The sequence below is a fragment of the Sapajus apella genome, unplaced genomic scaffold (genome assembly GCF_009761245.1).
Source record: "Sapajus apella isolate SASKATOON/1434 unplaced genomic scaffold, GSC_monkey_1.0 scaffold63, whole genome shotgun sequence".
NCBI lineage: Eukaryota > Metazoa > Chordata > Mammalia > Primates > Cebidae > Sapajus > Sapajus apella.
In genome coordinates this window covers 4,575,973-4,598,459 of record NW_022437003.1, presented here as the reverse complement: position 1 = coordinate 4,598,459, position 22,487 = coordinate 4,575,973, and the positions used below count along the sequence as shown (strand labels likewise).

The 22,487-nt window shown below is 47.5% G+C and overlaps 2 protein-coding genes across 3 annotated transcripts in view; both read left to right on the top strand.

The window, feature by feature from the left end:
* The first annotated feature begins 1,766 nt into the window (after nt 1–1,766).
* LOC116529797 (transcription factor E2F3-like) lies at nt 1,767–2,497 on the top strand. The gene has a single exon (XM_032247712.1). It carries the CDS (start codon nt 1,799–1,801, stop codon nt 2,495–2,497), a length of 699 nt encoding a protein of 232 aa, XP_032103603.1. The 5' UTR covers nt 1,767–1,798.
* Nucleotides 2,498–3,044: 547 nt separating this feature from the next.
* E2F3 (E2F transcription factor 3) overlaps nt 3,045–22,487 on the top strand; it is a 93,674-nt gene continuing 74,231 nt past the window's right edge. The window contains exon 1 of one of the 2 annotated variants that reach the window (XM_032247728.1): nt 3,045–3,358. In XM_032247728.1, coding sequence (XP_032103619.1) covers nt 3,341–3,358 — 18 coding nt within the window. In that variant the 5' untranslated portion in view covers nt 3,045–3,340. The remainder of the gene's footprint in view (nt 3,359–22,487) is intronic. The other variant, XM_032247727.1, reaches the window with a different exon arrangement.

The following is a 22,487-nucleotide window of genomic DNA, read 5'->3' as shown; positions in this document are numbered from 1 at the left end:
ACAAGACTAAAATATTAAGGAGTCCTAGCCTGAGCTAACACATCAGGTCTTTCACAGCATTCCGAGTACGAGTTTTGGGAAATTAATAACGAAAATCTTGTGAAAGGGCTCAAGGTGTTGCAATTCTCATCGCCTGTGAGCAGCAGCAATTCAGGAGCTGTTTTGCACAAAACTATAAATTATGAGCTACTCTCTACATATATACTTTTCCCCACATTCCTGCAGGGGTCTCTTTTCCTGCTCAGTCTTCGGAGCAATCTTTAAGAGCCATGAATATTTGCACCAATTCAGGAGTCAGTTTGACAATCATTTCACATTTTTCTGATGACAATTTCTAGTTTACTAGGCAAACAAACAAACAAAAAAACACTATTTTAAAAATGTTTTGGGATAGGTTTGAGTCGTTGTGTTTGCTTCCAGTCAGAGAACTTCCTACAAAACTGAAGATATAAAGTGCTGATGCCCGGGCGTGCCGGCGTTCGTTGGGGGCACGACGTCATCGTGGGAAGCGTGTTCTTTTTCGGATTACTGCTTGGCGGATTAGAAACCCGCAGATCAGTTCTAGGTTAGCCCTGATTAACTGCCCTGGGTGTTTCTGGGCCAGAGGGAATGTATGCTGGATTCAAACCAATACTCGTTGTCAGACAAAAGAGTTAATTTTTTACTTTACCCCTATCCAGGCAAATAATGAAGGTACAGGGAATGATCTGGAATGTTAACTGGTGCCCGCAACCGCGTCTGCTGAACCTTCTGCCCCCACGATTCTGTCTGCCCACATGCTTCTGTCTATCAGCCCGGGCCTCGGGATCAGCTCTCGCCTTGTCATTGGTTGGATTTCAGGAAGGGAGAAGCCCACGATTTAAAGGGCTCCTTTTCCACCTGCCAGGCATCGTCCGCATGGTCCAACTTGCTTTTGGCACATATTTGGAAGAATCTCCTGCTGTCGTTCGTATATTGCACTGACTGGTCAAAGGAAAAAGAGTGTCCCCTTAGTCACCTTGACAATTCCCAAAAGCGAAACTTGCGCTCTAGACTAGATCTACACTGAGTCTGCGGGGCGCGGAGTCCCTGCCCAGGTCAGTAGCGCCGGCCCGGCGGGCGGGCGGGGACAGGGGCGGAGCCTAGGCCAGGCGTGGTCTTCCGTGGGAGAGAAGGAAAGTCTTTGCCCCACCCCCTAAAAACTGCTCTTCTCCCAGCCAATCAAGGAGACCTATGCAAATAGGGTCCCTGTCGCCCCGGTAACCATAATGCACGGCAGCCAATGGAAACCAGCAAGTCGCGGCCCTGCTCCACGATTGGGACTGAATTAAAAAGATAGAGGCCCAATGGGCTGTGGGAACGGTCCTCGGCGGGTTGAGGGGCGGGGATATGCAAATATGGTTTGAAAAGCCGGCGGGAAATCTGAGTTTCGCGGGAGGACCTTGGCGCGTAAACCGTATCCCTTCATTCATTGTCAGCAGCAGCTTCCTGGAGCCATTTTTCAGCTGCCGGCCGCAGCACCCGGGCTGCCGCCGCCGCCTCGCAATCCGTTGCATCGGCCGCCCCCGACGCCTCCATCCCCGCTTGGGGCCCGATATCCGTGCGACCGGGACCCTCCTCTCTCCAGAGCCCCGATTATTTTTGGCCTCCGGGGCCTGTGCCGTGCGGAAAAATAAAAAGAAAAGAGAGAGAGGGGGCTCGGAAGCGCCGGGCGGGGAGGAGAGAAGGAGGAGAGACTTGGAAACTCCGACTGCAAATAATAAAGAAATTGAAAAAATACATTAATATACCGTAACACTAAAAAGAGCAGGAGCGAGAGATGAGAAAGGGGATCCAGCCCGCTCTGGAGCCGTACCTGGTGACCGCCGGGGGTGGGGAGGGGGCGGCTGTCGTCGCCGCCGCCGCTGCAGCCTCCATGGACAAAAGGGCACTGCTAGCCAGCCCCGGCTTCGCCGCCGCCGCCCCGGGCGCGTACATCCAGATCCTCACCACGAACACTTCCACCACCTCCTGTTCCTCCTCCCTCCACAGCGGCGCCGTCGCCGCCGGCCCCCTCCTCCCCAGTGCCCCCGGCGCGGAGCAGACCGCCGGCAGCCTCCTCTACACCACGCCGCACGGACCCTCCAGCAGAGCCGGGCTGCTGCAGCAGCCACCAGCGCTGGGACGCGGCGGCAGCGGCGGCGGCGGCCCTCCGGTAATACCCTTCCTCCCCAGCGTCCCCAGCCCAGGCGGGAGGTGGGCTTGCACCGCGCGGGTCGTGGGCGCGCTGCAGGGCGAGCATCGTGGGCCTCGGGGGCTGCCCCTCCGGCGAGGGTTCATTGTTGACCTGAGTGCTCTCCCCCGCGCTAGGAGGGTCGGGGGGCTCTGCCAGGCGCGCGGGGCGGCGGGGGTTGCCTTGGCGCGAACCACATCCAACACTCCAAAACTTTTCTCGGCCCCCACCTTCTTTTCCTGCACTTTTCCCTACCCCCACTGTCCCTTCCCCTCCAACTCGAAGCTTCCTCTTTCGCGGGCGTAGGAAGGGGTCACGCCCCGGATGGAGAAGGGGGTGGGGGAGGGAGTAGTGAACCGGGGTGCGGGGGGATCCGAGGGGTGGAAACCGGGGGACTCTTGGGGTGCATGCCCCCAGCCGGCCTCGGAGGCCCGTTGGCGGCCGGGGGTCCCTGCGGCGTGCTCCGAGCGCAGGGGATCGGCGGGGCTGCGCTTGACACATTTTAGGATCTGTAACTCCCGGCAACAAAGGGGCTGGGGGAGGTGGAGGGGAGTCGGGCGTAGGGGAGGTGGGGCTGGAAGCCGGGTGCGGACTGGGGCGTGGGCTCCCTGGGGTGAGGGGCTCGCGGGCTGGCGCTCCGGCCTGGGCGCATCCTGGCAGTGGCAGTGGCGGCGCCCGCGTGGCCCGAGCACCCAGGCCTTCCTCGCCGGGCCCCGGGCCTGCCCTTGACCCGCCTCTCCACTTGCCCCTTCCTTCCCCGCCCTGTCCCCCTCTCCGCCCCCCGGCGACGGAGGGCGGGGGCAGCCGGGTTCCCGTCCCGCCGCCTGGGTCTGTCCCTCTCTCCGGGACCCGCCGGTGACGTTTCGCACACGTGCGCGGAGGACGCGCCTGTGACTGGGGAGGAGGCGGCGGCGGGAGGGGGCGCTGGAGGGGGAGAGGGGGGCACCCACTTCCTCCTGCTCGCCGGCTCCCTGGCCTGGGACGGTCCCGGCGCCCTCGCACCCGTCCCCGGCACCGCCACCCTCCCTCTCCTCTCCCCACCCCCCCACCGGCGCCCGCCCTCGCCCGGTGCCGCCGGTCTCTTCGGCCCTCCGGGCCCCCTCTCCAGCCGGTCCCCCACCTCCCCCTGGAGCTAGGCTGGTTTCGGAAATGCCCTTACAGCAGCAGGTTAGTGACCGGGACGGCTCGGGGGCCGCCGACGCCGCGGGGGCACCGAATTCTGTTGGGGGCTGGAGCGGTGAGGGTAGGCGGTTGAGCGGGGTTTTGGAGTGGGAACGGGGGGTTGGGTGCTCGAGGGAAATGAGTAAGCAAGAAAAATCTAACTAAGTAAATGCCCCGGCCTCCTGTTCTAGGAACCTCGGAGCGGGAGTGTCTGCCCCAGGGGGTGGCTGTGGTGTTTACGTGGATTTTTTTTCTAGGGGACGAATGGATGGGCGATAGAAAACCGGAGGGGGCTTGTCGCCAATGGCCGAGTTGAGCTCTGTTTTCTGTGTTCTTTCCCTTGTGCTGGAGGGGGAGGGGGGCGGGTCAGAGGGTAGGGTGTCTGTAGGATTCCCCGGCCACCCGCCACCCCCTCCCTTTGTCCCTGTAATTTATAAAGCGCCTTTGAGAGATGATTTAGGTCAGTATGCGGCTTCTCTTTTTGTTGGTACTAGAAAGAAGTGTGGCCCGGAGGTCTCCCCCTTTCTCCTTTTCTCGCCTTCATTCCCTTCCTCCATGCCTCCCGGTCTTCACCCTCGTGGTGAAGCTTGGCCTCCACGGAGCTAGAACCGAACCAGGCTCAGTGAGATCCATGGTAGCTTGATCATACCAGGCGTGGACCTCACCTTGTCTCAGCTCCAAATGGGTTTAATTTTTGGAGAATCAAGATTTTGCGGGAGTCTTTAAGAAAGTCAGCACATAGGCAGCACTTAGGGCAGTGGGATGGGTTTGGGAATAATTCGGCGTTTTTTAATTTCCTTCCTGTGCCCAATTTCTCCCCAGGTTCGATCTTAACTGCTTTCAAGCCCCAGAGATACTTGCTGGGCATGTGTGATGTAGTCGTAGTCAAAGCAGCTCATCGTTTTTTTAGTGACGAGGGTCTGCCAGCAGGGGGGAAACGGAGCACTGTACCTGCTTACACATAACAGTATCCGCTGTGCTGGGTTTTCAGTCACAAGAATATGCCATGCTTTTATTAGCTTCAAGTACTCTTACTGACTTCACCTAAGCATGTTTGGGCATATTTTAAGCATATTTGACCCCTGCACAGTTCTGTTACTATTTCATAAACCTAACCTTAAACAACCAGCTATTGACATACTTCTTGGATTAGATTCACAGATTTATGGGGGGGTGGTTTGATAATGGAAAATTATGAGACCATCAAATGGCTTTTTAAAAAATCTTAACAGTGCTTGTTGGGCCAGGTCTCTAAGACTATCATTCTAGCCAAGTTTATTATATATAGTTCATTGTATTGAAGTATTTAAAGTATACAAAATTATCCTCACCATCTTCCAACTTATTTCAAAACTTTATGCTCCTTGACATGAAATTATTATTCGAGGAATAATATCCTTTTGAGTTTGTGTGCACACAAAAGATTTTTCATTACGGGAATATAAATATTACTCGTATACACATTCAGAAATATTATTTTTATATAAGATTGCAATGTATGCTGAATCATTGGTTATCTACCCTTTTTTTTTTTTGAGATGGAGTCTTGTTATGTTGGTCAGGCTGGAGTGCAGTGGCGTGATCTCAGCTCACTGCAACCTCCACCTGTCAGGTTCAAGCAATTCTCCTGCCTCTGCCTTCAGAGTAGCTGGAATTATGGGAGTGGTGGCGTGTACCTGTGGTCCCAGCTACTCAGGGAGGCTGAGGCAGGAGAATCGCTTGAACCTGGGAAGCGGAGGTTGCAGTGAGCCAAGATCATCACATCACCGCACTCCAGCCTAGTGACAAAGTGAGGCTCCCTCTCAAAAAAAAAAAAAAAAAGAGCAGGCTGGGCGCGGTGGCTAACGCCTGTAATCCCAACACTTTGGGAGGCCAAGGCGGGTGGATCACGAGGTCAAGAGATCGAGACCATCCTGGTCAACATCGTGAAACCCCATCTCTACTAAACATACAAAAAATTAGCCGAGCATGGTGGCGCGTGCCTGTAATCCCAGCTACTCGGGAGGCTGAGGCAGGAGAATTGCTTGAACCCAGGAGGCAGAGGTTGCGGTGAGCCGAGATCGCGCCATTGCACTCCAGCCTGGGTAACAAGAGAGAAACTCCGTCTCAAAAAAAAAAAAAAAAAAAAAAAAAAAAAAAAAAAAAGAGAGCAATTTCTTTTGGGACGATGTAGGAAATTTATCTAGTCAATGCATACAAAGCCCTAAGCACTGAGTATAAAGTTTGATTTATTGTTTTTCTTATCGAAATTATATTAGACTTCCACGTAAGTCTTCGAATTTTGAATTTTTTTGATAACTCTTTCCCTAAGCAGGAATGAGAGAATGGGGAAAGCTAGGTGATTGGCTGAACAAAGACCATCTGAACACTCAGTGTCCAAGAAGAGGTTGAAAAGTCTTCAGGTGGCCAGAGTTGCAGACCCATCCGATGATGGTTCTGATCCCAAGTTCTGTCTCAAGAATATCTAAGAAGTTAACCTGAAGCAACTTCTTCACCTTTTTTTCAATGGGGGGAAAATATGAGTACTACTTTCCCAGCTGTAAAGCATCTGTTATTTACAAATTGTATGTCCATTGGCAAATAATCTCTCAGCTTCTTCTTCTGTAACATAGGGACAATAACAGTGTCACCTTTAAGGTTCTTTGGAAGAGTTGAATATGATAATGCAGGCAAAATGCTTAGCACAGTGCCTGGCAAAAAATAGACACCCAGGGCAATTCATATTTATTATACAAATGTTGATTTTTTTCTCACTTAGCGACATAGTGTAAGGCCAGGTGCACTTGGTCCCTTTGTTGACATATATGAACAGAACTGTTAAAAAAGATTTGAAAGTGATATGTAATTAATTACTTATGCCCAATTAATTTGGGCTTTTAAACATATAAAACATGGCCATCCAAGGGGTAAAATAGGGGCATTTCAGTAAGACTTGCCTATATAGAGAGAGCAATGTTGAACTGCCAAGCATACGCTTGAATTGTGACAGGTTAAGGCCATATCATCCTCACTTTTTTGCTTGAGCTGTACGCTGTCCATGATTCCACAGCCCTGCCAACTTTCGGGTGCAGTTCATGCTTAGTGGCTTTTGTTACAGCTGAACTCTCAATCTTCACCATGTTAGAGACATGCATTACATAAATTCCATTTTAGTTGGGGAACTGTTGGAAACATAGGAACTCCAGAGAAGCCATAGTCAGAAGTGCTATTCAATGGAGCAGACAAGGCTTCATCAGTTTTTGCTGCTGCTTCTAAAAAGAAGCTAAAATGATTTTATTCTAGAAAATTTGGGATCTAGTAATGCAAGAGATGATGGCCTGTCACAGTCATGGCAACCTACTGATTATACTTTGGGAAAGAGCCCTCAATGCTTGAAATTTTCATCTAAGAATGGAGGAACCATAGGTGCTATTTCAGCAGGGTCTCTTTTCCTGCACAAGTATAAAAAGAAAACTGCTGGGTTCCTGTGGTTCTACACTCAATAATCTTGCTTCTGCTGAGATATATGGTTGATGCCAAGTTTAAGCTGGGAGACAATTTTTAGTCACTACATACCCCAAAATGGAAGTTTTAATATAATGCGGTGCCCAGACTTGGGCAGTGCAAATAGCTCCACTATAATCAGTACCAAGGGCGCCACTCTAATCATCCTCTGAAACAAAGCACCCTTAAATATGGCACTGAGCTGAAGAACTCCAGATTGTGAACAGGAAAGGATTTTTTTGTTTTTCTATAAATCACCGCCTTGTGTATTACTTGGAAGAGTGGGTTCTGAGATTAATGTTGTGCTGTGTAAAGCGAACTTGAAAACAGAAAATAATACTCTAAGCCTAGACATGAATAAATAAAAATACCTGGAGACTGAAAGATGGGGTGAAAGCTTTTATTGTGGTTTCTTAGAAATACGTAAAGCAGTAGTTTTCCTTTAACTCTTCTGTCTTTAATGCCATCTGCAAAGGTATTTCATCCATACCTTTAACCTCTTTCTTAGGGACTTGGACTCATTTGGCAAATCGCTTCTAGTATTCATAGTTAATTTTTTGGCTGGTTTTCCTAACTTAACCTGATTTAAAAATTATTCCATTTGTAGGAGCAGTTTACATCTACTTTCCCAAGCTAACCAACTTCGATTCCCTTTTAACCATCTATTTTCTATTAACAGTTTTAACTAGGATGAGTGAAAATCAGTTGCCTATGCTCACCAAGTCCCTGATAGACTTCCATGAAACCACTTGAAATGGTGCATGGTTAAGAAGGTAGATTTCAAAATTTTGTTTCTTAAAGAGGGTGAATGTCCCTGAATTCTTTGAGGTACTAAGTATGTGGTTTAATGTGTATTTTCATTCTTCTTATTAGTTTTAACAGAACGTTTCAGGAACCGTATTCGCAATTGCTAAAAAGCATTTTTTCTACGAATCATTTTTCATGAGACTTAACAAGGGAAGATAACTGGGAAAGAGGTAAATATAGGAAACCACTAATAGTATCTTCCTTCCTCCTACCCTGACCCTCTCTTTGGCTTCAAAAAGTGACTGGGAAAATGCGTCTTCCACAAAGAAAAGTTATACAACAGAAGGTACTGAAAAGCAACAACTGCCTTTGGACAGGAAACCTGAAGAGCAGGGATTATTATAGGGGATAACACACCTCGTTTTTGTTTCACTGAGAGGGAACCTGGTTTATTTTCTGCCCACACTTGTTTTAAACCCTCTCCTCTAAAAGCAACGTGTTTTTGGAATTCAAGAATGCATTCTTTCCCCAACCTTAACTGGGGGTCAGTCTTATGGCCACCATATTTGTCTACAATATAACTTTTTAAAAACATAATTTTGCCCTCAAATACTCTTCTATCCAAGGCAATATAACTTTGGAGGAGAAGTGATAAAGGCTACTGGTTGCCAGATTATATCACAAAGCCCAGATGCACTTTGCTTTGCTGAAGAATCTGAATGACACAGGTCCCCACTTAGCTTTGTAAACTAAGGCAGGGGTTCATGTCATCTCGAGGTAGAAAGCAGTGAGAATTGACCGCTGATGGAACAGGAAGGGGATAAAAAGAATAGAAAATAATTGACTTTAGTCTGCTTCTATTACTGTAGCCCAACTGTCTGGGGCCATTTGTATGGGCCAGACAACATTCTTAGAACCTGACAGTCCCTGAGAACGATACTTTAGGTTGGCATGGGCAATAGTTGGTATTTACACGGGTCGTGGAATTGTAATGTTTGAGAGCTGTAAGGTACCAGAGTCCTCATCTGCCCAATCCCCTTCATTTTGCAGGAGAGGAAATTCAGGCCCAGTGCTGTTAAATTACTTGCCCAAGGTCACAGGTCTTTGCTAGTGGCAAAGCCAGAACTGAAACTGGAGACTCTTGAATTCTTAGAAGCCTCATTCATCAAGAGAAGGTTAACTGTGTCATGAGCCCTACATGGGAAAATTGGGGCGTGCAGAACACATTTTAGATTTCCGTCAGGAGTGGTTACATTTTTGTTTTTAAAGGTGCACATAAAGAAGTGTCCTTTAAACAGCTGGCTGTGGAGTAATGACCTATTCCCCAAGATACAAAATAAACGAGGCTACTTTGGATGTTAAATGAAAGGGAATTCTTTAAAAAATGAAAGAATGACTTGACTCTTCAAAACATGATAGTAGTATTTTAAAGATTTGATATTTGCCAATTTATCTTCTGTGATTATATCATTTCTGTTGCTCAAAAAGGAAAACATGCTTTATACAGAATTGGAAAGGATTTTTGAAACTTTCTAGGGGATAGACAGTGCCCCTCTGATAGTAATAGGGGGTTTTATCCTTGGCCATCCACGTCCTGAGTGATTGTCATGGCTTCCAGAGGTCCCCAGCCCTTGCCCAGCCATTGAACAAGGTGTTCTTCCTCTGCGGTTAGCTTCATAATTTCTGCTTTAGCAAAGCGGGTAATCAGTTAACTCTTTCAGAGGAAGTTGTCATTCCTTTGGCCAAAGCTAATTTCCTTAAAATGACTTCTTTTCCTTTTTGGAACTGAGAAAACTTAAAAATAGAATTGCTTCAAGCCCTGAGGCCTGAAAGTGAAACATAATCTAACGTGGCTGTAGTGCACTGACTCATTAGGGACAGGGATATATGGCTTATCTGTAATCCACAAACCAGAAAGGTGTCCAGTGCAGATACGGTCTGACAGTCAGTGAAGCTGATTTCCTCCGGAAAGTTTTTTGGCCAAGTAGAGTTTGTCTTAGAGAGTGGAGGACTTGAATGCCTTGGGTCCTCCCAGCCAGTTGCTCTTGACTTGCTGCTGAGGAGAGCTGCTCTCTGCTCTAGTTTTTATGATCCTGAAGGGTAGTAGCTCTGGACTCTGAGAATAGCGGGCAGTGAACTCAGGACCTATATATTTTCGTTCCACTCTGCCCTTCCCCATTTCTGATGCTTTGGGGCTCCATTTCTGATACATAACCAGAGCAGCATCCCTGAGGCCCACGCTGCCTCCTGTGTGCCTTTCTGTACCTGGCAGCCCCTTGGAGAAGAGGAGGCTCCTGTGTTTATCACCTGTACTCTGTCCTAAAGGGCACTGAGGGGCAGCTGAGTGTAAGGTCAGGCCACTTAGCCTGGAGTGAGTGTCTGTGTTCTTGTTCTGGCCCTCCTAGCCCTGTGACTTTGGGCAAGAAACTTGGCCTCTGTTTTCATTTCCTCATCGGTAAATTGGAAACAATGGTAGCAACTACCTTATGGGGTTAGGAAGTTGAAATGAGTTCTTACTTGTAAAGTGCTTAGACCAGTGTCCGGCACCTAAGAAGGATTATGTGTTAAGTAGAAACATGGGGAATTGCCCTTACCTTCCATAGCTGTTGCATCTCATGGGCTGTCCTTTTGTGATCTATTGTCTTGGTTTTCCATTTTTTTTTTTTTTTTTTTTGGAGACCAAGTCTTGTTCTGTCGCCCAGGCTGGAGTGCAGTGGTGCGATCTCGGCTCACCCCAACCTCTGCCTCCCAGGTTCAAGCCATTCTCCTGCCTCAGCCTCCCCAGTAACTGGGATTACAGGTGTGCGCCACCATGCCCGGCTAATTTTTTTTGTATTTTAGTAGAGATGGTGTTTCACCATGATGGTCAGGCTGGTCTTGAACTCCTGACCTCAAGTGATCCACCCGCCTGAGCTTCCCAAAGTGCTGTGATTACAGGCATGAGCCACCATTCCTGGCCTGATCTGTTTTCTTAAGTAGCCCTTACTGTTCATTTTAGCCCATTGCACCTCTCTAAAAATGCTGATGATGGGAAGGAGAAGCAAGCCGTGGAATGGCTCTCCCCTAATGCATTCTTTAGGGTCTAGGGTCTTTGTATTTCTTTATAAGCTGCCCATTGACTTGGGAGAAAGAACAGAAGAATAAGCTTCTTATAGTAGTACTATCAGTAGTGATAGTGTCATGAATAAAACCTTTATTTCTGTGATTAAATGTGTTAGTAAAGCGGCACTATTAGGATGAATGACACTATTAACAGAATTTCACTCCTGTACAGTAAACCATGGCTTAAGACTGAATGGCGAGAATCAGAGTGTCTGGGCTCCTGGGCCTGCCAGACTCGGAGCCCCTGCCAGTGTGTGTATGTCGAGGCAGGGCGGGGGGTTGTCTTGCTCTCCAGAGGTAATGGAGCCTACCTCTGGGCCTCCCTTTCCCCTTCTCATCTCCTCACCCCTCCTTTTTTGTTGTTTTTTGAGATGGAGTCTTGCTCTATCGCCAGGCTGAGTACAGTGGTGCAATTTCAGCTCACTGCAACCTCTGCCTTCCAGGTTCAAGCATTCCCCCGCCTCCGCCTCCCGAGTAGCTGGGACTACAGGCGTAAGTCACCACACCCGGCTAACTTTTTTGTATTTTAGTAGAGATGGCGTTTCACCATGTTGGCCAGGATGGTCTCGATCTCCTGACCTCGTGATCCGTCCACCTCGGCCTCCCGAAGCGCTGGGATTACAGGCGTGAGCCACCGCACACGGCCCACCTCTCCTTTTTTATGTTAGGTCTGTTCCTTCCCCTTCCCCCTCACCTTGCCCTCGGCTTGGCTCTTAGAAAAGAAGCAGCCTTGCCGCCTTCAGTGGCTGCTTCCCGGACTTACCAAGTGAATTACCACCTTTTCCTGGCATCAAGGGATGGTGAAATCTTGCCCTTCCTGTCTGGCTTCCCATTCCCTCGGCTGCCGCGATGGTGTGGTGCCGCCGGCGGCCGCGGGCTTCGCTCTGGTGAGGTGCTGGCGGCTTCTCCCTCTCCACCCTGCCCCTTCTGTGGCCCTCCTCCCACCGGCCCTTGAGGCCCCCATCAAGGGGAGGCGAGGCACAGCCTCCCCCGGTTTCCAGGGGCTCGGGCCTCTCCCTTCCCCCGGGTTACTGCTTCTTTCCCGTGGCACCTCGCGGGCTGCCTCGTATCCTATCTTTCCTGTTCTTGACCGACTCCTCCTCCAAACCTGCAAGCTGCGAGAAATTGGTCTGCCTTGCTTCATCACCACGTGGCACCTGCAGCGCCCCCGACCCTGTAGACTCGGATACCTGAGAAGAGGCGTGTTCATTACACACCTTCCATGTGCTCGGCACCCCGTGAGCCCTGCCGGGGGTGCAGCAGTATGAGGTGTGAGCCGCCCACTCTTGAGTTTACAGTCTGTTGAGGAGACAAGCTTTAAACACAAATTGATCTGCAAGGAAGACTAGGCAGGCGGCAGGGAGAAAGCAAGACTCATCCAGTCCTCGGTTGCGTGGTGTCGACGGGAAGTGCCGGAGGAGCAGGTGAGGGTCGCCGGACTCCGGCTGCGCCGTGAGGTGGGGAGGCCAAGGCCCCCGTGCTTGTCAATCTCGGAGCACATTAGGGCGCACACTTCACTCTCCTGGGGCGCTTTTTTAAAATACTGATACCCAGGCCCCACCCAGGCTAATCAGAATGTCTGGGGGTGAGATTAAGACATGGATTTTTTTAATGTGCTCAGTTGGAACCACTGGGGTCGGTGGAAAGGGAAGATTGGGGAGGCCCTTCCTGGCAGGGAGACAGAAGTCAAAGGCAGGAGGCAGCATTCTGGACTAGTCATCGGTATGGGGAAACAACAGGACCGAAGGTTGGATGTGTTGGCGAAACTGATCTAGAATTGGGGTGCCTTCCTAGGCAGGGAGTAAACTGGTGGTGGGAAGTTTGAGTGGTGCGGGGGTTCTTCATGAACAAAGGAGAAACGTGCTACCAAAAGGAGGCCTTGGGACCTGGTCGCAGGCAGTGGCTGCCAGAGGGAATAGCAGGCCCAGTGTTTTGCCAGGTCTTCAACCTTCTCAAAATGCCTCAAATCTACCAGTTTTAAAATGTTGGCTCAATTTAAAAGGAAATTGCGCAGGCCAAACAAAATAGGTCTCTCGGCCAGATTTGGCTTAAGGGCTGCCACTCAGCAGTCTCTGGTCTATGGCATAATAATAGCTAATGTTTATCGAGTGCCTGCATGTATCGAGGGCACTAAACTAAGTGCTTTCCTCGCGTTAGCACATTATCCACATAACAACCTATGAAGTGGGTATCATTATCATCCTTGTTCTGCACGGGGAAACAGACAGCCAGGGGTTAATGGCCTGGCTCAGGGCTCCACTAATAAGTGGGGCAACTGAAATTAAACCCAAGGAGCCTGGCTCCACAGTCTCAGCTTATTCGTGGTATTTGTCCTCTGTGGTCTTTGGCATCATATTAAGTACTAAAAACCCAGGATACCTGTCAAAAAGAAAGAATCCAGTGTTTCTCAAGTGTACCTGATTGCCTGTAGCCCCCGTTTCAGATGCAGATTCCCTAGGCTCCATCCCTATTCTCAGTCAGAGAAGCGCTAAGATCTCCTGAGGAAACATTCTGGAAGCACCGCTAGTTGAGCTCAGGGAAAGGTTATTGAGACTAGATTGCCCAGGTGAAGGCAGGAGCCGCATCCACGCGCGTTGTACTCATCCCAGTACTCATCCCAGCTGTTTCTCGGCTGGAGCGAACAGGCCTGCAGACTCCAGGGCCCCAAGCCTCTTGCTCGGTCTTGTGGTTCCAAAACCTGTGGACTTCCAGGTTGTAGTCAAGGCAAACCGTACAAAGATGAGTCACCCAAACCGGGCACAGTGGCTCATGCCTTTATTCCCAGCACTTTTGGAGGCTAAGGCGGGTGGATCACGTGGTCAAGAGATTGAGACCATCTTGGCCAACATGGCGAAACTCCGTCTCTACTAAAAGTACAAAAATTAGCAGGGCGTGGTGGCACGTGCCTGTAATCCCAGCTACTTGGGAGGCTGAGGCAGGAGAATCACTTGAACCCAGGAGGCAGAGGTTGCAGATAGCTGAGATTGCACCGCTGTACTCCAGCTCTGGTGACAGAGCTGGCCCTGTCCTCCCCCCAAAAAAGACAGGTCACCCAAAACTTAAAAGACGTGAAACAAGAAGTGGCTCCCAAGCAATTGTGACTCCAAGCTCAGGAGGTCAAAGTGGGCTTGGTGGCTGCACGCCAGGCACCAGTACTAGCTGGGTACCCTTGAGATGTTTTTCTGCCTTAATAATAGGAAAGCTTTTCATTCTGTCGGGTCTAGACCTGCCTGGAACACAGGTAACCAAGTGGACCGAGCCAGAAACGTGAATCAGAGGACCAGAGCACACTCTTTTTTTTTTTTTTTTTTTAAATTTTATTGCATTTTAGGTTTGGGGGTACATGTGAAGAACATGCAAGATTGTTGCATAGGCACACACATGGCAGTGTGATCTGCTGCCTTCCTCCCCATCACCCACATCTAGCACTTCTCCCCATGCTATCTCTCCCCAACTCCCCCTCCCTGCTGTCCCTCCCCTATTTCCCCCCAACAGACCCCAGTGTGTAGTGCAGAGCACACTCTAGGGTACAGGTGTTACAGAGCTGATGAGTCTGGAAGCAGAATGGCAACAGTGATGGTGTGAAAAGGCAGGTGGAAGTGAAGGGCAAGTTAAGGGAGAAAAGAAGTACAAGACCTTTGACTCCCAAATGTTTAACTCTGGGGGCTAGACGGTTGGGCGAGGCCGACTTCTCCTCTGTCTGGTATATGCCCGGTGTGGAAGGCATGGTTAGTTAGAATGGTTGGGGTGCTTGTGAGTGACACCGTAGGCCATCCGGTTTTGTGGGGGGGCTGCAGCTGAGCACTGGAAATGTGACCTTGGCATAGAGGTTATAGTGGAAGTCTTGATGAACAGTGGCAGGCCAAGACCCGGTCTCCTTAGCCCACAAATGAAAGACATTGAACATGGTGCCACAAAAACCTTTCATCATTTTCACTTCTCCCTCTGTAATATGAAAACGAGACAAATTCATCAGGTTGATTTTTGGGGATCGATACTGTCAGCGTTTTTAGAGTCGAGCCATCACATTATTTATTACATGCTTCACCCCGTCTCCCAGCTGCCATGAGAAAGCCCACAGTTTGCAACCTCACAAAGCAAAGAGCCAGCTGGAGAGTGCTGTGTGTCCAGAAAGGTCACATAGTCATGTCCTGAACCAAGGTAGCTCTTTTTGCCACGATTTCCTACGCTCTCTGATTTTGCTGATTAAAAAAAAGAAAATCTTCAATTTATTTTCTTAAGGTCTAGCATCCTAAAGTTTAGGCATATGAGCCTTTGAATACTCCTGTGGAGGAAAGAGCCACGTAAATTCTAAGTATCTCTATAATTGATTTTTAAATACGTTGCTTGTGTTTAAACCCAATTTGCAGCACCCCTTTCATTGATTAATTTTGTCGCTATGCTGGGTAGCAACATTTGTGGCAGTCACACTAATAACAAGCTTCCCACCTTTCATGTTGCGGCTTTCCTTGTTAGCATCTCAGACATCCCAATTCTAGGAATAGTCTGTAGGAGGCAAGGTTTTCAGCTTTGGAAACCTGTGTGTACCACAGTGGTATGGTATGCAAGGAGTGTGTACTCAAAGATCTGGCTCCAGAAACACGCTCTGCGAGTTACCAGTGTGTGACCTTTTATAAATTACATCCATGAGCTGTAGTTACCTAAAATAGTGATCCTCTCTCCTTCACTGGCTGGAAGGATTAAATGAGATAGTGTTTACACGAAAAGTACCTCAAGTTCCTTAGTTCCCTCCCCCCCCCGCCGCCACTCCCCATGGTAGGAAATATTGAGTACTCATCAAATCTGAACTTTCAGCATTTTTGCCTCCTTCAGAGAAAGCAAACCTATTGGACAGGTGCTTACTGAACACCCACTTTTGTGCAGAATGCAATTCCTGGTACTCTGGGAGTTTCAGAGCCTAAGATGTCGTGGTCCTGAAAGAGCTCATCAGGAGACAGGGGAGATGACACATTTTCTTCAATAACTTCTTTCTTCAAGAAAAGAAAGGACAACGAAGACTATAAGGAAGTAGAAAGTTTCCTAGGCATCCAAACTTGATGGACAAAGGAGGCTTCAGGAGGTTTTACACTAGAACAGGACCCCAGCACTCTTGACATTTGGGTCAGGTGCTTCTTTCTGGTGCAGAACTGTCCTGTGCACCATAGCAAGTTTAGCAGGATACCTGGCCTCCACCCACCTAGGTGCCAGAAGCATCCCCAGTTAACAACAATTGAAATTCTCTACACACTGGGGCCGGGCGTGGTGGCTCACGCCTGTAATCTCATCACTTTGGGAGGCCGAGGTGGGTGGATCACCTGAGGTCAGGAGTTTGAGACTGGCCTGACCAACATGGTGAAACCCTGTTTCTACTAAAAATACAAAAAATTAGCTAGGCGTGGTGGCACATGCCTATAATCCAAGCTGCTCGGGAGGCTGAGGTAGGAGAATCGCTTGAACCTGGGAGGCAGAGGTTGGGGTGAGCTGAGAACGCGCCACTGCACTCCAGCCTGGGCAACAAGAGCGAAACTCAGTCTCAAACAAAGAAAGAAATTTTCTTCACACTGTCTTGAAGAAACGGCAGAAGAGGATATCATGTTTGCATTTTCTATATATAGTACATATTTAAATTTTAAAATATGGTGTACATTTTAAAAGCCGTGGATTTCTCATGGCTGGAATAACTTTGGAATGCCTGACCGTCCCATGGCACCCCAGAACTGGGCTTCGCTGCTCCCACTGTTAGTGGTGCTCTGTGCAGGCCACCTAAGCCCTGTCTTTAATGATCAGGCGTGATATTAATTGGCTGCTAGAATCCTCTCTAACTTGCAGAAGAAAGGGTCAAAGTCTGCAGTTCTGGGAAGGAAGTTTTGCATTTATCATTGACTCAGCTGGGTAATTAAGAGCAACTTTCTGCTCAGGATCAACTTCTCAACGTGGTTTTTTTTTTTTTTTTTTTTTTGAGGCGGAGTCTCGCTCTGTCTTCAGGCTGGAGTGCAGTGGTGCCATCTTGGCTCACTGCAACCTCTGCCTCTTGGGTTCTCAAGCGCTTCTCCTGCCTTACCCTCCCCAGTAGCTGGGACTACAGGCACCTGCCACCATACCTGGCTAATTTTTGTATTTTTAGTAGAGACGGGTTTCACCCTGTTGGCCAGAATGGCCTCAATTTCTTGACCTCATGATCCGCAAACCTCAGCCTCCCAAAGTACTGGGATTACAGGTGTGAGCCACCGCACCCGGCCTCAGCATGGTGTTTAAGCCCACTTCATAGTTAGATGATTTGGCCACATCACTTCCTGCCAAACCCTGTTTCCTCATCTCTTAAATGAGGAAAGTCGTGCTTCTGACCTCCTCACATTACTTTAAGGATTGAATGCAGTAATGTGTGTGAAGCGCTGCCTCCGTCCCTGGCCATGTGCTAAACTCTCTGACATTTGTTGTCTCGGTCATGTATATTGTTATTGTGGTTGTCATTGTCGTTAAGCTGGGCTTCCCTTCCAGGGCAGTTGAGCCCTGAGCAGCCATTCCCGTCATTGATGGCGCTTCTGCAGCTGTTCTCCTTGCTCACCGACACCCTCACTGGCCCCGATTTCAGCCGCAGGGCCCACTGACTCACTCATGTAGCAGGTATGGATTGAGCTCCCACCATATGCCAGCCACCGTTTTAGGCACCGGGAATCCAGCAGTGTCAGAACAGACAAAATTCCCTGCCTTTGGGTGGCTTGTGTCATAGTTGATGAAGATTTTGCCACATCATAAATACCCTGGACATGTCTTTGATGGATTCTAGTTTTTTTTTTGTTGTTGTTGTTTTGTTTTTTTAAAAAGCTGAGTATGGTGGCTCACGCCTGTAATGCCAGCACTTTGGGAGGCCGACGCAGGTGGATCATCTGAGGTCAGGAGTTTGAGTCCAGACTGGCCAATGGTGACACCCCATCTCTACTAAAAATACAAAAATTAGCTGGCTGTGGTGATGTGCGCCTGTAGTCCCAGCTACTCGGGAGGCTGAGGCAGGAGAATTGCTTGAACCCAGGAGGCAGAAGTTGCAGTGAGCCAAGATCATGCCTTTGTACTCCAGCCAGGGCAGCAGAGCGAGACTCCATCTCAAAAAAAAACAAAAAACAAAGCAAAGAAACAATGGTTCTTAAGTATGTGGGACTGGAACGGCAGCATTACTTGGGAGCTTGTTAGAAATGAGTTTTCAGGTTGTACTCCAGACCCACAGAGTCAGAAACTCAGTAATGGGAGTGGGCAGCACTGGCGTATGGCTTAACACGTACCCCAAGTCACACGTCCCCCAGGTCACTCCAGTGCACCAGTTTGTACATCACTGTTTGGGAATGGAAAGAAGGAGGGGAAACTCCAGACCCTAATTGGGCTGCGGTGTCATATGGTGCCATCCAATAACGCGTTGCTCATCTCATGAGATTCTAATAGCATCAGAGTTTACAAAGGATAGTCTTAGGTACGCTGAGACAGTTAAAACTAGCAGTACCCTTTGGTCTCGCTCCTGGGCCTGGCCACCCCTCCTTTAAATGGGAGGGCTTTGGGAGGCCTCCTGAGTCCCACAGCACGCAGGACTCAGTCACAGAAATTCTTAGCCTTCCCTGGGCTTTTCCTTGCCTGGTATGCAAGGAAGTTACTTTCCCCACTTTTCTTCAGACTTTTGACATGTTTGACAGTTACTTTTTCTTGTAATTGCTTTAGTTTTTATTGTCTTCTTACCTATCATCGTTAAAAAATTTTATAGCTTCAGTCAAATTGCCAACTGGATGGACAAGGCTTATCTGGAAATGAAATGGTAGCTCTCCTTTGTATGTCTGGTAATTTGGGTATTTAAAGATACAGTGAAGAGTAAATGAAATGAGAGATCATGGGCAAGTGTCCAGCACTCGTGCAGCTCCCCCCATCTCAACTCATCATAAAAACCAATAAAGATATTAAATAGACACCACGATTCTTTGTGTGAAAAGCTTGGATTGCATAGTCTGAATGAGTGAATACCATGATGTACATTATAACCAAAATAATAGAATCCAAAATCTTATTACTTAACCTTAAAAAAAAAGAGTATAATTAAAGAAACTTTTAAATGTTAAAGAAAAGTTACTTGATTTTTATTTCCTTATAATGGATTTAAAAAAAAAAAAAAAAGCCCAGATCAGATTGGCAGAAATACTTTTATTTCTGCACTAGGCCAAAGCCTGGGTGTGCTTATAAGTAACCTGTCCATTTAACGGCCATCATTTAATTCACAAACACTCATTAATTACAGTGGTGTTAAAAGGAGTGTTTGGGATGGTCTGGTAGTTCCGTCTGAAGAAAAACTGTGTCTTGAAAATGCATATGAAAGATTACCAGCTTCTGTTATATATAGTCCAGCTTTGTCTTGGTGGTTTTATTCTAAAAATATCTCTCTGACCATCGCTGGTCATTTCCTCTCTTTCTGTCTACCTTCAGCCCAAACGAGTTTTGGTTACAGTGACAGTTTTAAGTTTGCCATTTGTGGTTGGTTCTTTTACAGAGGCTGGGAGCAGAAGGCAGGCAGTCCTAACTTCTTGCTTCCTGCCTTGCTCCAGAGTGTAAGGATCAGCTTCTCTAATCCCTTGACTTTCAGTTCACTGCACTATGTGGAAAGGGTAGACAAGGGGTGGCCTTCAAACATCAGCCACCTCTGGAGGTCTAGCGTGACTAAATCATTGTCAGTCTTTTCCAAACCCAGCACCGGGGACCAAGGTGTGAGCCTCCCATCAGACTTGTGGAGTCAAAGAAATTGGAAGACAGCGTCGCTGTCCAGACAGTTGAGCTTTGGAAATGTTTATCAGATGGAACTAGAGATGCATGATCATATTTGACAATAACAAGTGGCAAGTGTTGAGCTCTTTTGAGTCTTACTTTTCATTTCTTATAATATGCAAATAGCAGTGTGAAAATGGCCGGCCAGTTGGCTGTCAGTTTTAGCTAAAGTAGGTGTCTTGCAATTTTGGCACCCTAGGGAGATCTCAGTAGGAGTAGGTCTAGCCCTCAACCGTGCAGGAGGAGGAATGCCGATCTATTGCTCTGGAGGACGACTCCGTGTTCATCACAGTTCTAAAGGCTGATAAACTAGACCGTGAACTTAATACTTACCCTGAGAAGTACAACTGTCAAGTGAGGACGGTTGCAGAAATTGGTATTGCCTGTGTTCTGGTCAGAAGGTTATTAGCGGTGTCAGAGTCAAGGCGTTGAGTGATCCCATTAGTATCTTCCAGCTGGGGTCTCCTCTCTAGAGGGTACCTTCCGACAAGGGGGTACTGCTGGCCCATGTGTAGCATATTGACACTGTCATTGACCTGGGTGTCCAGTTCCATGACTCTGGTGTGAAACACGGAATTTGCTTGTTACCTTTTTTTTTTTCTTGTAACAAAATACTTGTTTTTAGTACCTGCTTGTGATTTTTTAAAAATTAAAAATAGGAAGCGGAGTGAAAACAAAAACACGTTCTTCATTCCCTCTTCATCTTGCTTCCTTCCCAGAGATAAGCACAATCATGCCTTGGCCTTTCCTTTTTATAATAATTTGCACATCTACATTTTATTAATATAAAAGGAAAAATGATTCAAAAATACAAAAGTGCACATCATGGCTTGCCGTTTCTGCTTAGTAAGGTATTTCCATAGGGAGAATTCCATATCTGTATGTATTGATCCGCCTTATTCTTTGTAATAGCTGCACTGCCTCTATTATATAGATATGCCAGAATGTGTTTAGTTATTCCCATTTGATGGTCATTTCTTATTTTAGCTGTTGCTATTATATAAACAGTGCTACATTGTGCTTGTGTGTATTTCTGTAGACTACTTTTCTAAGTGTTGAATGTTGATATCACAGGGCACGTATATTAAAATGCTGACAGATTAGGTAGGTCCCAATTACCCTCCAAAAAGGCAGAATCAATTTATATCCCTACTACAAGTGTAGAGAGTTGCCTGTTTTCTCGTACTTTTTCCAACACTGGATAGTACCTCCATTCATTCATTCATTCATTCATTCATTCATTCATCCATCATTCATTCAGACAGAGTTTCACTCTGTTGACCACACTGAAGTGCAATGGTGCAGTCTCGGCTCTCTGTAACCTGTCTCCCGAGCTCAAGTGATCCTCCCTCCTCAGCCTCCTCAGTAGCTGGGACTACTGGTGCATGCCTGGCTACTTTTTGTATTTTTTGTAGAGATGAAGTTTCACCGTGTTGCCCAGGCTACCTCCTTATTTTAATTGTGTGTTTTTTTAATTACTGCTCCTGGTACCACCACCACCGCTACTATTACTGCTACTGACTAATGCTCATTGAGTGTTTTTATGAGTCGGGGATAGTTTTAAGCACGTCACATGAAATTACTAATTGAAACTTTAACATCTCTATAAATTGGGTGTGATTGTGGTCCACAGTTTACAGATGATGAAAAAGGCAGATTAGTAAATTTAACTATCTCTGTCCTAATTTGCATTTCTGTGAGTGGTCTCTTTGAATTCTTTATCATTTTTGTGTCCAAGGCTATTTACACTTTTCTTACTGAATTACTAGAACTTTTAATGAATTATAGATAATGGGCTTTCTCTGGTGTGTGTGCGTAGTAAATACAGGCGCACCTCAGAAATACTGCAGGTCTGATTCTGGAGCACAGCAATAAAGTAAATGTCACAATAAAGCAAGTCACGTGGATTTTTTGGTTTCCCAGTGCATGTAAAGTTTACATTATACTGTAGTCTCTTCAGTGTGAAATAGCATTATGTCGTTAAAAAACCGATGTACATATCTTAACTTAAAATTACTGTATTAGCCGGGCCTGTAATCCAAGCACTTTGGAGGCCAAGGCAGGTGGATCACCTGAGGTTGGGAGTTCAAGACCAGCCTGACTAATATGGTGAAACCCCATCTTAAAAAAAAAAAAAACAAAATAAAAATACCGCATTACTACAAAGTGCCATTGATCCCCTGAGCTGTTAGCGAGTCGTAATCTTTTTGCTGGCGGAGGGTTTTGCCTTCACATTGAACACTGTTGCTGTTTAGGGAAGAAGTCATTGAATGCTGGAGTGGCTGTGGCAAGTTCTTAAGAAAAAAATAAAGTCTTCATTGATTGACTCTTTTTTTTTTTTTTTTTTTTGTCCTTTGATCCCCCTCGGCCTCCCAAAGTTCTGGGATTACAGGCGTGAGCCACCGCACCCCACCTGACTCTTCCTTTCATAAAAGATTTTTCTGTAGTATGTGATGCTATTTGATAGGATTTTTCCCACACTAGACCTTCTTTCAAAATTGGAGTAATCCTTTCCAAACTCTCCTGCTGCTTTAGCAACTAAATTTATGTAATATCCCAAATCCTTTGTTGTCATTTCAGCAGTGTGCACAGTATCTTCCATCTCAAGAAATCGCTTTATTTGCTTATCCGTTAGAAGCAATTCCTCATCTCTTCAGGTTTGATCATGAGATTGTAGCAGTTCAGTCGCCTTTCATTCTGGTCCTCTTGCCACTTCCACCACAGCTGCAGTTTCTCCACTTAAACCCCTGTCATCCATGAGGGTTGGGATCAACTTCTTCCAAATTCCTGTTAATACTGATATTTTGGGCTGAGCGCGGTGGCTCATGCCTGTAATCCCAGCACTTTGGGAGGCGAGGTGGGCAGATCACCTGAGGTTGGGCGTTCGAGACCAGCCTGACCAACATGGAAACCCCGCCTCTACTAAAAATACAAAATTAGCTAGGCATGGTGGCACATGCCTGGAATCCCAGCTACTCAGGAGGCTGAGGCAGAATTGCTTGAACCTGGG